Genomic DNA, 18115 nt, shown 5'->3' with positions numbered 1-18115 from the left:
CAACCATACCATCTCCACAGTAAAATCGTGCACGCTATAGATTAGTGCAGGGATGGGCAAATTTTATGATGAGGGGGGCCACGTTTTTTCATCGCCAGCATTGGAGGGCCACAGGACCACGGATCTGACTGCAACTCACAGATTTCGAGGTGCAGTTGATTGCTCACTGTCTGCCTATTTTGTTTGTAAGGAATAGAATTGTACGCTATGGGCCAAAAGTATAATTATAGTAAATACAGCTGAGAGGAGGGGTGCCATTGGGGGTACTTATTAGTCTATTAGGTTTTTTTTTTTATACTAACAGGGGCTTGGCATGGTTGGCAGGCTTGTGATGAAGTCAGGCTTTTGATGAGGCCAAAGGGGTGTTTGCTCAAAATAGGTTGAGAATCACTGCTGCAGATAGAGCAGTTGTGTGTGTGTGTGTGTGTGTGTGTGTGTGTGTGTGTGTGTGTGTGTGTGTGTGTGTGTGTGTGTGTGTGTGTGTAATCAACAGTTATCAGAGGTTGGATCAACAGACGTCCGTCTAATGACGTCGTACAGTAGAGAACAGGGATGTGCTTCCCCCACCAACAGAGTTGCTAGCCAATTAACAAGCTGTAAAAACAAATTGCATTTTAGAGTCATTTGCACATCAAAACACTTGGAGTAGAGTATGTCCAACTGACAAAGATAACACAGTCAAGGGTTCAAAGTCAGGTGACCAGCCAACACACACACAAACACTGTTATTTCTGATCAATGCGGTCTCTGACTACACACACACACACACACACACACATACATACACACACACACACACACATACATACACACACACACACTTAGGATAACAGTCCTGCTTATAAATCTCTGACTGAAGAGTCTTTTCTGACTCGGTTTCTGTCCTGTTCTCTCCCCGTCAGCAGCCTGTGACTGGACAACTCATCGGCGTGTTGCAGTACAGTGCGTCACTCACTGCCACACGTGGGAACTGAGAGATCGGAGTCAAGGGTTTGATCAGTCAACAGCGGCAGAAAGGGGAAACATAGCCGTGCGAGTGTGTGTGTGTGTGTGTGTGTGTGTGTGTGTGTGTGTGTGTGTGTGTGTGTGTGTGTGTGTGTGTGTGTGTGTGTGTGTGTGTGTGTGTGTGTGTGTGTGTGTGTGTGTGTGTGTGTGTGTGTGTGTGTGTGTTGATTTGGCTGAACACCTCCCACTATGGGGAAGGGAACTGAGAATGATGACGGATATGAAAATGTGTTAACTTAAAAAAAAAACATAGATGGTGGCCATGTGTTAAGTTCAGTTTTGCCATTAAGATAACTGCCATACAAAATGTAACATAGGCAAATAAAAGCAAATCAAATGTTTCTTCTGTGACAAAAATGAGGTAGTATGTAGTACAAGAGACTTTTTGACCACAGTAGCAAAGAGGGCTGTACTACTTCACACATACAGCATGTACTGAAGTTGTTTTTGCCGTCTTTAATAAATCGCTTTGGATTAAAGTGTCTTTTTATGTAATATAATCATGTACTGCAAAAACACCAGAAGAGACCAAAGTTTCAAAGAGTCACTGGACTGTCTTCATAGCCAGAGCGACACAAGTGATAAAAGCGACCGAGTATAACCATTAAAAGCAGAGTGCAAGCATTCCGACATTTCAATTGGCTGCTGCAGCAGCTGCTGCCAAACCGCATCATAGCTCATTTGCATAATATTCACTGAACTATACTGTTGCTCAAGTCACTCAAATCGTCTCTTGTCACCCAAGTCGCCTCTGTCCCTTCTGATGCTAGCTCCTCCATACTCAATTATACTCAAATACTCAAAGTCAATTAACTTAGCGTTGTCGCTATAGACACTTGCTTGTGCCTGGAGTGGGCCTGCCCACTAGGCCACTACTCTCCCCCTCTCTCACATCCCAAAGCTAGCCAGCGCCCCTCTGATGAAGCCAGACAGCCTATATATAGCACCCTGTATATCAATTCAAATGTAATTTCGGCCGCCCGCAGCCAAATCCCAAAAGAGAGCCATTACGCTAGCGTACTGACAACAGAGGGCTTGGCCAAAAAAAAAAAAATCTATTTTTGTCTCCTCGTGGTGAACATTTTTATTTCTCTTTGTCTATACTTCTGTCTGTCCAACTGTCTCTGTCTCTCTCTCTCAGGCTACATTTGGGCTATTTATACATATTTTAGCAATTGCAGTTATGTAAGGATGCTTGCCTGTGCCCGGATAGGAGTACTGATCAGGCCATGTACTGTAGCGTCTTGGAGCTCAGTCAAAAGCTAGTGACTCATGGATACCTCACATATAGCTTACGATCGGACCAAGTATGTGGTGGAAATATGCAACAGCACTTTTTATGGAAGATTTAAAATCATGCTTAACAATACGTGTGTGTGTGTGTGTGTGTGTGTGTGTGTGTGTGTGTGTGTGTGTGTGTGTGTCTGTGTGTGTCTGTGTGTGTCTGTGTGTGTCTGTGTGTGTCTGTGTGTGTCTGTGTGTGTCTCTGTGTGTGTGTGCGTGTGTGTGTGTGTCTGTCTGTCTGTCTGTCTGTCTGTCTGTCTGTCTGTCTGACTGTCTGTCTGTGTCTGTCTGTCTGTCTGTCTGTCTGTCTGTGGGTGGGAGACGTGTCGCCTTGTTTTTTCGTAACATTGGTTAAAAACCTACAAAACTGTTATTTTTCCTTTAAAAAACAAATGTCAATGAAAGAAGATGTGGTCCATTATGTTTCATATTAGTCTTAGATAAGAAGAAACATTTTTGTTAAGATTTATGTAAAGGTTTATATGTCAAATATCCTGCGGTGTGACTGTAACATTAATGAAACCTGGAATATAATATATATATAAATTAACCAACAACATTTTGAATAATGTATGAAGCATTTGGCATGATTGCATAAATATTAACTTTATATTTAGATATGTGAATGTGAAAAAAACTCAAGACAGTAATATTAACTACAAGTTCAATTTCGTAACACAAATTGCGTCCTGTGGGGTGACATGTATGTCAATGTTTGTGAATGGGCAGCTGCAAGGCCAACTACAAGGGTCTTAAAGACTGGCTCCGTACCTCAGTTAATGGAGAGTGCTGTGGAAGTTTAAGGTGACTCTTAACCTCTTAATATGTCTTCATATTGCAATCTTTCTGTCACGCAATGCTTAGGTTTATTTTATGGTGTCCTATGGTGTGACTGCTCTTATAGGAGGAAAAAAAGTTTTTTATAAATGAAAACACATATTAAGATTAAACACAATATCATTATCAAGTTAGCATGAGCTCAGATGTCAGTCATGTATACAAAAGGATTAAAATGGCCATAATGCAGTGAATTCCCTGTGGTGTGACTCCATTTTCCTGCGGTGTGACATGCCTATGCAATGTGTTGATGCAGGACACATTTTCCCAAAAATGGCAAAAATAAGGTGAAATTCCACAGACCACTAAGTGCTTTATTTTTTTCTATTTTTTTCCAATTTTTATCCATCATTTTTTTCAGGAATTTGAAAAACTTTTTTTTTTTTTCGCTACGCCCTTAAACGTCAACCACCCCTGTCTGTCTGTCCTAACATTCTAATAAGAACACAATCTGAAATAACATTCGAAAAGTCAGGCTTTTGTTCATGATTTAATTCTGACTTGAAAGCTGGTTTCAGGATGCATGAAAAGCACAGCACCACAGGTACATTAACCCCCCTCTCTCGCACACATTAATGTTACAACTACACTATAAAAAATCTATAAACTGTTAGTGTAAAATAATAAATGTCACAAGACTAGCCAGACAGTGTTGCAAATAGCAAAACTAATGAAAGTCTTTACAATGAGCAAAATGAATGAGTTCATGTTCAATTTTTTTCAATTAAAATATAAATCAAGCGCTGCAAGCTTTTTATGCAGAACAAACGTCTGCAGAAAAAGCAACTTGGTGCAGATTCCTTTCTATTAATCCTAAAACACACACAGCAGGCTACACACAATCAGCATCCATGGATGGCATCATGCACTGCAGCGGTTCCCAAGCTGGGGGTCGGGAAGGGACTGAAGGGGAGTCGCAGACAAAAGGGACATTGCATAAGAACAGGAAATCCACAGGTTAACAGCTAACATAATTCCATAATTTATAGTTCCATAATTTGGTCGCAAAAATGTTCCTAAATCCAAAAGGGATCTCCGCTGAAAACGTTTGGGAACCACAGCTGTACTCTATAAGGGCAAAGTGCACATTGTAAATCTAAAGAATCCAAAACCTAAAGAATCTAAATCTTAATTCCTCCTGAATCAATTAAGTATCTGTAGCTTACTACTACTACTACTTCTACTACTACTACTACACAAAAGGTGTTGCAAGCAGCGACAATTTGTTCTAGTCATTCCTGGTGCAGTTAGAGCCGATGGATGTTGGCAGCAGTGAATTGAGGAAAGCCTTGATGGACAGACATGTTTGGTAACATCGTTTTGAGGTTTAAAAAAGAGTACTACTTAGTTATTTACTGTTGCTTATATGTAGCAAGAGAGTGCATTGAGGAAGAGAGACAGCCGCGTACATGGAGACCGCCTATGAAGAGCAGGTGGGGGGGGGTTGGGGGTCAGGGATCAGGACATGGTTGCTGAATGCAAAAACCTCTTTGATTTCTAAACCCCCACAAATAACGAAATAAATACATTTGTAAGTAAAAAGTAAGTAAATTACAAAAAATAGTGTTGGAGTTGAGAGCAGACCAAACAGGCCTCATGTGATGGTGAAATCATTACTGGGCAAAGAAAAGTGTCCCCAACAAAACAAAGGACAAAGGGCCACTAGGCAATACCACTGCTGTGCACAGTAGCCAGCGAACACAGAACCACGACCACAACCACAACCACACCCCTTTCATGAGACATTTAACCCCTTAAGACACAGCCCCTGTTATAACTAAGCTGTTACCAGAATGGCGATGACCAAATCATAATCTATTACTAAAGGCCCTCTGCACTGTCATGGGGGTGTAGCGCTACTATGGTAGTGAATATTTTTCAATGGCTATTACAATGTTCCAGTGGTGGAACGGTAAGTGTTAAGGTGCTATGGCCGCAACTCCGACTGCATTGCAGAGCACTTCCAATCGGACAGTTTCGCTTCCCACGATGCAGCAAACACTGGTTCGTAGTGAATGTTATCTTGCAGATTAAATAAAAGTACACTTTTGAATCAAAATCAACAGGTGTTGCCAGTGGCCGAGGCAGTTTGGTGCCAGTGTGCGAGGTGGTGGTAATGAAAACAGCAGAATTGAACGTTGGCAGAGCAGTGCTCAGCACTTTGTTGAGGCTGGTGTGTGTGCAAATCTATAAGTAAATCTATAAGTCTGTGTCCAAATGAGTTTTCAACTTTCAACAAAACTTTCAAGAAGTTTCAACAAAAAATATGCCATTTTGGAGGGAGAATGTGGGCTTTTCCCAACCGTGGGAAACACCCAATATTGACAACAATGTTTTCTAAGCACTATCGGAGTGTGTGTGTGTGTGTGTGTGTGCGTGCGTGTGCGTGTGCGTGTGCATATGTGTGTGCGTGCACGCATGTGTTCAGCAGGTTCAGACAAAGACTGGCATTTTCAACCACGCCATGCGCCATGCATCATGCATCACGCATCCCAGAGCCAAAGCCAGCCGGAGACTAACCCCACTGTGGGGTGCTGCTGGGTATGGATGGATAGATAGTGGTGGGGCTCGCTGTAGCTGAGCTTGCTCTCCACAGCACAGCCAGAAGGACTCCACTGCAGGGGGCATGGCCCACCCATCCATCTGTTAAAAAAGCTAGGTCTGCACACTGCGAAATAAGCACCATCAAATAAAAAGCAGCGTTTCGGTCGAAGCGTTCCTGTTTTAATTTAATTAAGTTCATTTATGGAGCTTTTTTTTTCGCAGTGTGCAGAGTCAGACCTACCTTCTTTAACTGTCTGACACTATTGTGTGGCACCTGCAACAAGTGACTTTGGATGTGCGCACCCTACCCAAAACGGCCACCAATCCATCTATCCATCCACAGCAAACTACAACATACACTACCAGGGCTTTTTCTAGGATTTTTTTGCATGAGGGAGCATCATGGCAGGTTACGGGGGGTTACGGGGGGTGTTCCCCCCCGTGAATGATTAATTTACTAGCGGCGCTCAAATATATATATATATAAAAATAAAAGTATGAGGGTGCACCCACAGAGGTATGAGGGTGCAGCGCCCCTATTTCCCCGTTCAGAAAAAGCCCTGCACTACAGTAAGCAATAGAGCACTATTCTCTTCTCCAAAACCCTACTGCAGATTGTACATTACACCCAGAACTAAATAAAACACAGTAGTGAAACAATGCACTCCTCTCCAAAGCACTATGGTTGAGTGTAATACATACTGTGTGCGTACAGCACAACCTCACGACACACATAGTCAATCATTCCCTCAAGCGAAAAGAAGGCAATGCAGTAGTGCTCTGAACTAACTGAACTTTGTCCTTTCCACAAAAAAAAACCCCAGAAACAAACAGGAAAACTAACCCCACTTGGTATTTGCAATGTTGTTGTATAAAGAAGAAGTAGAAGTAGGCTACTTTTACAAATGTAATTACAAGACTAGTGGTATGATATGACATGGTTATAATAAGTACTAGCGTTGTAATTACATCTGTAAGAGTACTTCTAGTTTTGCTGCATACAACTTAAGCATTTGCACCTATTGTTCTGTTCATTTCCTGTAAACTTGGTATCTGTAAGTGTTGTATGCCGTGAATATGCCCTCGATTGTAAGTCGCTTTGGGTAAAAGCATCTGCAAAATGAAATGTAATGCACTCTGTATTACTCTTCATATGAATAAGGCAGCTAAGCTGCATAATATATACCAGTACATGCAAACATCACAAATCCACATGCATGCTCCCACAAAATCCCACCCCTCAGTCCACCCTTCACAGGCAAACAAAAAAGAGAAGTCATTAGTAGTTGTTCTCAACTCTTTTGGGTGATGCCCCCACACACACACTCACTCACTCACTCTCACACACTCTCTCTCTCTCTCTCACACACACACACACACACACACACACACACACACACACACACATACACATACACATACACATACACACACACACACACACACACACACACACACACACACACACACACACACACACACACACACACACACACACACACAGCTAGTGCTTACATATGACACCGTACGCATGGCAAGACACTGCTGTACAGCGATGTACATTTCTCTGCGTTCTTGCTGCATCAGAAACAGCCTCAAAGCCAAGCGGCATCACCTCTGCCGTGCTTAGGGCAGCATGTTGTCTTTTAGCCTACTAAACTAAAGTTACACTACACCAGACTGGCCCTGCTGAAACAAAAAAAGGGCCCAGCGAAAAGATACGGTACGGTAAGAGGGGTTAGGATTGGACGGAGGTGCTCTCTCAATAGGCCTCTCCCTGAGTCACTGGAGTGGGTAATTGATATGCAGAGACAGAGGTACTGACTCAACATGGGTTTCTATCTACAGACGACGCAGTGCTGCCTACAGGGCTTTCAAGGGCACAGGGAAATAAATGGATGGATGCATGGAGGGATGGATGTCCTTCTGTGCGCAGGCATAATACAGTGGGCACAGTAGACACAGCACAGCATGTGAGCATAGCACAATGATGAGTAGGGGTGTAAATCACAGCCTCGATGATGATACGATTCTATATTGATTTCTAAAGGCAGTGATTCGATTATTTTCGATACTATACTTAAGAATGCCCCAGGATACGATACGATTAGATTCAATTGTCGGCCTTAGGATCGATGCATCGATACATATGGACTATTATTTACACCCCTGATGATGAGGCCGAAGAAGAGGTGTGTGATCTGATAGAGACAGGGAAACCGAGACAGAGAAGTGAGAACGACGAGGCAGGGGCCTTTTGAAAAAATCCAAAGTGTGCGAACCTTTTTTCCAAAAATACGTAATCTTTTTGTTCAGCACCAGGGATTGTGCACAAGTAACTCTCTACAAGGGGCCTGAGACACGACAACTTCCATTTCCAGGTTTAATTTATGCTTGAGTCTACATATTAGGGCTTGACATTGGTACTTGCCATCAGGCCAAATGCTGGTAAAGCTTGGTTGCGGCTAGTGATAATTTCAGTCTCACTAGCCACTTTGACAGGTAGCTGATACTTTGGTGTGACAAATCACAGTAGTTGCACCAATTGTTTGTTTTTAAATGCAGAAATATTCCAAAGAAACAAAAAACTGTCAACAAAACTCTGGCAATCAAAAGGGCTGGTGAGCAAAGGTGGCTGGTGAGCAAAAAAGGTCACTGGGATCACTGTGGGTAATATTTTACTGTAGAGTCTACGTACATAAATGTACCATCTTCAAAGTATTACTACAGATGAATCAAAACAATGTAAACTTGCACAGAAATGAAATGTCTGAGTGTGCCATGTGCAAAACATGAACATTGTCTAGCAGCATTGCCCGTGCGACTGGGGTAACTGCGGCTTTGGCCTAAAAATTGAGTGGTCACTGTCTGAGAAGCCATGAGAAAAAAACAAAAAAGCATGCTACACTTCATCAGTCAGGTTAGGCTGCTAGTGAGTGTAGCTCAATCACGTGTAGCAGGAGGACAAGCAAGATAGGGACACACACACACACACAAACAGTCATTTGCATTCTAATCAGCCTCCCAACAAACATAACATGGGCCTGATCACACTGACGCCAATGACACAGCTGCCTGCCAGAATGAATGCATGTGATGTGACATTCCCCCATACGTATATCTTTATGCTTCTGTAACGGAGGCTAACTAGCACAGAGTTGGCGTGGAACGTTGGTAAACCTCCCTCCGATAGCCTCATACAGTCTCGTGCCGTTGGGCCGAGAGACTAGTCTCTTGGCCCAGCGGTATCGTACTGTGTCTCCCATTGCCGGACCGTTGTAGTTGACGAGATCGCACGTTCGATCCCCGAGGGGGGTGAACAGGTGCAAGATGACCTCCGTCACAGTGGTGCCGTGACCCGGATGGGAGTGAGGTTTAAGGGGGAGAGTGTAACGGAGGCTAACTAGCACAGAGTTGGCGTGGAACGTTGGTAAACCTCCCTCCGATAGCCTCATACAGTCTCGTGCCATTGGGCCGAGAGACTAGTCTCTTGGCCCAGCGGTATCGTACTGTGTCTCCCATTGCCGGACCGTTGTAGTTGACGAGATCGCACGTTCGATCCCCGAGGGGGGTGAACAGGTGCAAGATGACCTCCGTCACACTTCCCTTGTTCCAAGCAAGGTGGGCATAAAGTACGGGTGGATGGATGGATGGATGGATGAATGGATGAATGGATGGGTGGATAGATGGATGGATGGATGGATGGATGGATGGATGGATGGATGGATGGATGGATGGATGGATGGATGGGTGGATAGATGGATGGATGGATGGATGGATGGATGGTTAGACTGATAGATGGTAAGACAAATCATAGCTTTAACAAATATCCATCTGGCTGCATGTTTCCATAGCGTCTGCCAGAAGTGTATGTGCGGGCACTGACAAAGAACACAGACACTGAATCAACACACCTTCCTTTGACAGGCATATGTGTGTGTGTGTGTGTGTGTGTGTGTGTGTGTGTGTGTGTGTGTGTGTGTGTGTGTGTGTGTGTGTGTGTGTGTGTGTGTGTGTGTGTGTGTGTGTGTGTGTGTGTGTGTGTGTGTGTGTGTATGTGTGTGCGTGCGTGTGTGTACACCTGTTGATCAATTGAGCATATGCTTCTGAGAGCTGCTTTCAATTTCTGTCGTTTTTTTCCCTCTCTCTCCCTCCCTCTCTACCTCTCTCTCTATTATCATTATTCAGGAACTAAGAGGCCTGGGCGACCCGTTAGGCACCCTCCACTATGTAGAATGGCCTTCATATGATAATGCCTCTCAGACAGCCAACACAGAGCAGAACAGGCTGGTGCACCTGGCCCACGAGGCTAAAAATGTAATTACAATCACAAAGACCGGCTTCTGCTGTGATCAACCATTCTGGCACCAATTCACAAGATTATTTAGTCTGTACCCACTCTCTACAATACAATCCACACTACGCAGCTGATGTCAGTTGCACAAACGTGCAGAGCTACAGTAGTTTACTCAGTAAGCTACTCTTAAGGGATGCAAAGTTCACATTTTCTGTTCGCTGTTAAAAGGAAACGTTGAAATCTCTTGTGCCACAAGAGTAGGCCACCCAACGTATCATTAAGTTGCTGAGGGCAAAGAGGTGGAAAAGATTTGTGCATGTGTTTATTTATTATTACTTCTTACTTGTTACATCGTTAATGGTCCTGTCTTGCACTTTATTGTATTGCTAAATGTCAGTCCGTCTCCTGTGTATGTCCATGTTTTTGTATTGGACAGAAGAGCAACATTTCATTTTCCTTGTATGAGCTGTGCATAGGCCTAGGCCCTATAAAGAAACTGACGATAAAGTTGATTTGACTAGACTTGACTTGATGTTTTCAGAGAAGCTAAAGGCTCTGGGTGCTGAAGATTTGCCTTCCTCAAACTTGCCAAGGCCAAGAAGTGACTATGGGTCAAAGACGAGACGTGCATTTTTTTTGTTCCGCACTCATTTAACTATCAAAAAAGTAAATTAATGAATTTTGAATGTTATGCTGATAAACAGCATAGTCTGGTTTCTCATTCCAGTAACATTTAAAGAAAAATAATTGTCAATGTATGTGTGAAATAATCTCATAAAGTGCAAAAATGTCATTCAGTGTAATGGTCCGAACTTAAAAATCATGAATACATCCTTGAATAATTGTGCAAAATGACGAACAAAATTCTTTTTTCACTCTCTGGGCATAATTCTAGAAGTGTTCTTGTTATTGTATTAAAAGCACGTTTCATTACCATTTTGTTTTGATATTCAAATCATCTGGGGACTTTTGTCCGGATTTTCAATTCCTTAGATATCATTCAGTGTAATAAGATCAACATGGTGCTTTTAAATCAAAATAAAAAGTGATAGTCACACAACAATTTGTGACATCATCAAAAGGACCCCTAGGGACCCCTTAAGTGATGATGAAAAGGGAGAGTCTTGTTCTTCAATAGTCGAAACTTCTGTATTTTTATCTTGTGGTAGCAGCGTCCACAAAAACAGATGTCATTCAGTGAAATGTCAAAAATACTTTTATACTCAGATATTCATCCAAACAAGCATATTTTCTAAATAGACATAGTAAACATTGTGGGTCAAAGTCATTGTTTCATGTAGGTGACTAACTGTGTGCTTGTAAAAAGGTAAAAATAAGGTGAAAAGTATTTGGTCGTCCTTCAGTGTAAGAGATGTCATTCAGTGACATGCAGTGTAAGGGCCATTTCATTCAGTGTAATCAGTTCATAGTTGTATATTAAGAATCAAAACGGCAATATAAGTTGCAATATTACTATACGATACAATAATATGATGATACTACTTGAAATTATGACTTTTATTGTTATTTCCATTACAACCTTGTTATTGCCATATAGCAACCACATTACTGGGTAGATTCTGGGATTTTGGAAGTTGTACATGAATTATCAGAACACCCTAATCGAGATCCGCGAACTATGCAGGTTAACAGACAACATTTTCTTTTTTTATTGTTTTAGGCCTAAGTTGTAGCCTACCTCTAAGCTTGTGATCTTTGAAGTTCTTCAAAACACGTTTTAATGCCCCAATATTAAGTAAAATACCAATTATTTGACAACATCTATTTCTGTTGTCACTCATTCAGGACGTTGAGTACTGTAGTATGATGGTAACAATATGATAGCAATGAAAAGTGGCTGTTTATATAGGCTTTTTTGCCAAGGCATCATTCAGTGTAATAGTTGTGGTCATTCAGTGAAATGCACATTTTTATGTGAAAATAAAGTGAAATTCTTACGAAACTTTTTTGTTTAGCACAACACATGCAGGGACATACAAAAAATTAATAAATGTGTATTTAAAACTGATTTTCTCTTCCGTAGAAAAACTTCTTAAAGCCAAATGGGTGAAATGCACTCGGTGAAAGACTACAAACACTGCAAAAACTATTTGCAAATGCCTTTTACTAGAATTTTTTAGGTTTGATGAAGACCTTAAATATAGCCCTTTACTATGTTAAGTAGTTTATTTCAGTTTTTTAAGGTCATCTATATGTTTTTTGCATCATCAACTGTTTAACACCGTATTACACTGAATGACATTTTATGGGTAAAAATGGGGTAAAAATGCATGTTCCTTACTATTTTCTGAACAGAAAATAATAAACTTAATCACTCTACACTCCAATGTACCCAAAAAAGTTGAAGAACGGTGTCAGGGAACAGTTTTATTTTTTGGAGTCCTGAAAACCCTGTTTCGTCTTTGACCCCAATACAATTGCCCTGAAACTGTGCGTATATAATAACGTAGTAAGCAAGCATAGAAAGAAAGAAAGAAAGAAAGAAAGAAAGAAAGAAAGAAAGAAAGAAAGAAAGAAAGAAAGAAAGAAAGAAAGAAAGAAAGAAAGAAGTACAGTATGTCTTGATGTGGTACAGTAGCTGAAAATGGGGCTTGGATATGAAGGTTAATTTCATCCCTGTCACACAAATATAAGTAGGGTCTAAATTGAAACCCAACAATACTGAAACTGATGGTAATGGTAATACATGTCCATTAAAAAGGGGGTGGTCATTTAATGAACAACAGGCAACACAGATCATCATAAAGAACACTGAATGTTACACATTGGGCTGTAGATCATTCGTTATGAGGTTCATAGCCTACAAGTGGAGCATCTGCGCTGCCGATGAACACACATTAAACCTTGACCCAGACATGCCTCTTCCACTGCTCCTCCTTGTATTCATCATACTGTATGTTGCTACTCGCTACCACGGGCTATGGCTTACACAGTTTGTCGATGGTATATGCTCTATCTACAATTGTAATGTAAAGCATAGCCTATGAGATAGATACCGAGGACAGAACAGATACACACATGTATGAGTCGTGCTGAGAAATGACGTCAGTGTTGTTACCAACCAGCTTTGTCTCTACAGCAGGCAGCTAACGTTAATTGCCGACCGCTCATGGACACCATCACTTCCCACACTCGACTTTTCTGTAAGAATGTGCGACATGTGGCATAACCTGTGCTACAGCAACTTGAGGTGACACATTGTGTGGAGCGAATAAAATAATGACAAGTGTTGGATGCTGGAGACGCATTAGCATGAATGTCAGGACTAGATTACTCACCAAGACCACTAATTTCCTGCCGAATGTTGAGGCGATTCCTTTCATCTGCGATGGCCTTTAACATTTGTTGCAGAGACTGGTCCAAGTCGCCGTTTTCCTCCTCCGCTGTCCCGACTGTCTTACAATAACTCGGAAAGGATGCCATCCCCTCTCTGATCGCATGACAGTTCTGCTACAGAGCAATCACCCGGGAGGGAGAAGCACTCCACGGCGAGGTGTTGTGGGTACAGGGGCAAGGAGACCCCCAGTTCCGTAATAACCAGAAATCCCTCGTCCCTTATTCTTTACGATATTTCACACAGACGCATTCCACTGTCGGTCACCGCAACACCTGAGTAATGACAATACTTTTGAGTAGCAGTATGAAAACAAATGAGGAGGGCTGACTTCCGTCTGCCGTATTAGATCAGCTGGAATTGCGACGGGAACACCCCTCGCACTTCCTGTAGCGGAGACAACAAACGCCACTTAAAGGGCAAGATACAACTTATAGAATAACACATTTTGAAATTCCAATGGTAAATGAATGATTATTGACGTACATGCTGTGTCAAACTCAATGGTCAAAATAAAGAGTAGCCTAGACAACTTAAGAAGTGGAGTTAGTTAACAAACACTCATCTCGTTTAAATTTGCTGGTGCGTTTGTTTGTCACTCACAGGAGGATGACCCGCCAGAGGTGATGTGGATAATCACGCGCTCATTCCTCACAGATGCACGCGACTTCTTTTGCAATAGACTACCCTTTGGTCATTAAGTTGCGCTTCCATTACAAACACACACACGACACGACTACATGACCACTACAAATGTTTAATAAGTAACACATTTATTATTTTAAATTTAAATGGTTTTTTTACCATCAACACTAAAAAAGGGCGCTAAAAAAGACTAAGAAAGGGGGCTCTCTATACTAACAACCCTTCGAGAACTTAGCACCATCCAATGATATAGTAGGCCTACTAATATAGAGGTCAATGATGGGGTGGTGCATTAGATTGCTGAGAGGCTCATTGACAGGCTATTTTACCACACACCAAGATGAAGACCAGAGCAGTCACTGAATGTTCAAGCGTGAATAACTTCACACAACAAGCATAGTGTGACACCGACACCCCCATATTACTGATTAGATAACTCCCTTGGTAGAGCACGCCACAATGAGGTGTGCTGCTCACTGCAGCGGGGTCAGCCTTAAAAAAGGCAAAAGTACAGTAGCCTAACTGCATTTGGTCAAAATTCCGTTTTAGACAGAAAATGGTCATTACACCTCCTTTATCTTGTGATAAATCCAAATGGTCCAAATGCCATTTTAAATTTGATAAGATATTGTCAAATTTGCAGTTACTACAGTATCCAATGTAATACCAAGACCAGTTTCAGTGAAGTAGGTAGGCCTACTGTACTTTGCCTTTGTAGGGCATAGCCTCTAGACACTCCTCAAGGTAATGCAATCACTCAAGGCTCTGCCGGGTGACAGTCAGATGACCGGGGCCCTATTCATCATCCAGGGGTTTCTCTACTCTCTATCTCCTCTCCACACATCAGGTGGTGACACCTCGCACTCAGACTGTGTGGCCATAAACCTAACTCAGGGACCAGGGAAGCCGACAAGGGGGACAAAGGGTTTGGTTGTCCCAGGGCCAGGGGGTGGAGCTGGAAACCTCAGAATTGGGTCCCCATTAAACTGTCTGTAGGTGGGGGGAAGGGTTTTCAGATTAATTTGTGCCGGGCCCGGGTACATCTGTCAACAAGTCCTGTCTCTGGCTGCCTGTCTCCGTCTCCCCAAAGGAGGAGAGGGTCCCCAGCCTCCGCCTGCGCTTAATTTACCGCGCTCCCTGGAGAAGAGCATCAGCCATATAACAACGTAATGAAACATCCATCAGTCATGTCAGATCAGATGCAATGATATGACGTCATTGATTGGAACAGGATGATGTCATGTTCTGACAGGGAAAGCATAGCATGTCCATTGGGATACTGAGGCAGTGGCTTCTTCCCATTATCCTAACTCCTACCTTGTGCTTGTGGTTTCGTGTGGACGTCGCAAGACCTCATTGACGACAGAAGTTTAATTTAACATCTCGCAAAAGCGCCATTGAAAGGTCATTTTCTTATTTGCAACTGGGACACTTGATGGGGAAAAGTCCCCCCATAGTACTTGGGGACAACTGACGGCGCTGACAGCGGGGGAAACATTATTCTTTGTTTTCTCCATGGAGGTGGGGTGTCAGTGAAGCACAAGGCCACAAGCATAGGTCGAGAAAGGCATTTAGGATCATTGAATGTACCCAGTGAATGGCATCCCAGGTTCAGAAAGCAAGCTAAAGTCATACTATATTTGTTGCAGTGAATTCACTCATTCACTCACAAATTCACTCATTCACTCATAAATGCATTTTACAGTACTGCATTATTTTCGAGTTAAAAATATTACAATATGAAGTACAATATTGTAATATTTTATAGGTCAATAGGTGTTTAATGTATAGATGTTTAATGAAGTAATACGGTAGTTATTACTACTAGTTCTAGCATATTGTTGTAACAAAAAAAACTGCACTTTTGATTCTGCAGTAGAACATAGATTTTTTTCACAAGGACAGGAAGATGAGATAGTAGGATAGCCAGTATTTAGGCACTCCCAGAAGATGGGGTGCATGGTAGCATGTTTACTTTCTTTCCTCTAGTAATTAAGTTGCTGGAGCAAAGTAGTATGCCACACTCAGTTATTTCCAACAAATATCCTACTGTACTGCTAGAGACCAACTGTTGTGACTGCATCGTTCTTTGCTGTTGTGGAATTTAAGTCATGGACTTTATAAAATTATGAAGGCAATTTGTGAATGGACCTTGAAAAAGAGTATGCCTTGTCTACACAAATCTTCATGATCTTGAACTTTCTAATGTAATTAGAATTTCTTGCGACTGGTAATTTCTTTCATTTCTAATCATTTCCCCATGACCACCTATACCTAAAATGCTCATGCAGCAGGTTTCAATGAGTCAGGGGAAGTAAAAGCCTGATATTGGTGTGCACAAAGTTTGTTACTCTGTAAACTTCTCTTCTTGCTACATGTTTGATCGAATTGATTATTGTGCAATCACCAATAGTGATGTTCATTTTGTCCAAAGTGAACAAAAGTGTGACACTGCTCTAAGTTTCGCTTCTCATTTAGTCAGGCAAACTGTAAAGCATTTCATATTCTAACGAGATAGTGGACCAATTAAATTATAAGTATTTCCACTGTCTTGATGAGGTATATACAAAGCAATCAATCAATCAATAAAAATATTTATAGCACATTATCATACATAAATGTCATTCAATGTGTTTAAGAATAGAGAAAAGAGAAGAAAAACTAAAAAAACTATATTGTGTTATAGATAGTGTGTAATTAACTAACTATCACCAAAGGCAGATGAGAATAAAGCTGTTTTTAACTTCCCTTTAAAACAAGAAACTGTTGGGGCACTTCTAATTTGGACAGGGAGTTGGTTCCAGCATTTTGCAGCATAATGACTAAATGCCATTTCACCCTGTTTAGACCTGACCCTAGGCACAACCAGTGGAGGAGATTCTGAAGACCTAAGAGATCTCTTAAGGCGATATAATATTACTCAAGCATATTTACAATATATTTAGGGCCTAAGCCATTCAGTAACTTATAAACTTTCAGAGTTTTAAACTCAATTCTAAATCTCACTGGAAGCCAGTGCAATGACCTAAGTACTGGAGTGATGTGGTCTCATTTCTTTGTTTTAGTCTAGAATTCTTGAGCATTTTGGATTAGTTGCACCTGTGACCTTTGAGGGAGACATATAAGTAGGGTATTGCAATAGTCAACTTTACATGTAATAAAAGCATGGGTTAAATTCTCCATATCCTGTTTACATACAAAATCCTTAATTTTAGCAATGTTCCTAAGGTGTTTTTGATGTGAGCATTGAAACTGAGATTACTGTCCAACATCACACCAAGGTTTTTGACGCAAGACTTAGTTTTAAGTGATTTGGATTCCAAGTAAGCACAGAGATTCTATCTTCCATCTTCAAGACCAAAAGCAATTATTTCAGTCTTGTCTTTATTAAGTTGCAAGAAGTTCTGCTGCATCCAGTTAGGCCTATTAATATTTTCAAGACATTGTAGGCCAACCGTATCTCACGCCTTTCGTAAAGTCTTCACGAAAAAAATAGAGTAATTTTCAAGCTGCCTATTCACTTGAATTGCCCGACTGTTGCCTAGCGACCCACTAGTTTGATGCCCTTTCGGTAGCCTACCGTCACATGGTAATCAAACATTTCAAACAAGCAATTTAGGGTTAGGTTTAGGGTCAAGGTTAGGGTTAAGGTTAGGGTTAAGGTTAGGGTTAGGGTTAAGTAGGGTTAAGGTTAGGGTTAGGTTTAGGTTTAGGGGACAGAAGGCGTAAGTACCGAAAGGGCGTCGAATTAGTGAGTCCCGAGTGTATCAGCAGTGTTCTGTCAGCACCCCCTCCCCGCCCCTGCAGACGTTTGGATAACCACAGCAGCAGTGGGGCAATTCAAGTGAATAGGCAGCGTGAAAATTAATCTATTATTTTCGTGAAGACTTTACGAAAGGCGGGCAATAACGTGAATGCACCACGAAAATTACTCTATTTTTTTTCGTGAAGGGCTAGTCATTTGGAGAAACAGCAATGTCAATTTGAGTGTCATCAGCATAGCTGTGATAAGACACACCGGTTCAGTTAGCAGATGACTCAAGGCATGGGTTGTCTTACCGCTAGTAGCTTCAACTAGTAGCATACAAAGGCATTTAATGAATGCATATAACCGATGCCAACTAGCAGAGTTGCGTGGTATAATGTTA

General features: G+C 41.7%; 1 protein-coding gene across 1 annotated transcript in view; it reads right to left on the bottom strand.

Moving 5' to 3' along the window:
* Positions 1-13720, bottom strand: part of kiaa0930 — an 81185-nt gene extending 67465 nt beyond the window's left edge. Inside the window, exon 1 of the mRNA XM_063216810.1 lies at positions 13267-13720. Coding sequence (XP_063072880.1) covers positions 13267-13411 — 145 coding nt within the window. The 5' untranslated portion in view covers positions 13412-13720. The remainder of the gene's footprint in view (positions 1-13266) is intronic.
* Positions 13721-18115: the final 4395 nt, after the last annotated feature.

Source organism: Engraulis encrasicolus, chromosome 15 (genome assembly GCF_034702125.1).
Source record: "Engraulis encrasicolus isolate BLACKSEA-1 chromosome 15, IST_EnEncr_1.0, whole genome shotgun sequence".
Lineage (NCBI taxonomy): Eukaryota > Metazoa > Chordata > Actinopteri > Clupeiformes > Engraulidae > Engraulis > Engraulis encrasicolus.
Note: the sequence above shows the minus strand (reverse complement) of the source record. Positions and strands in the feature narration are given on the sequence as shown.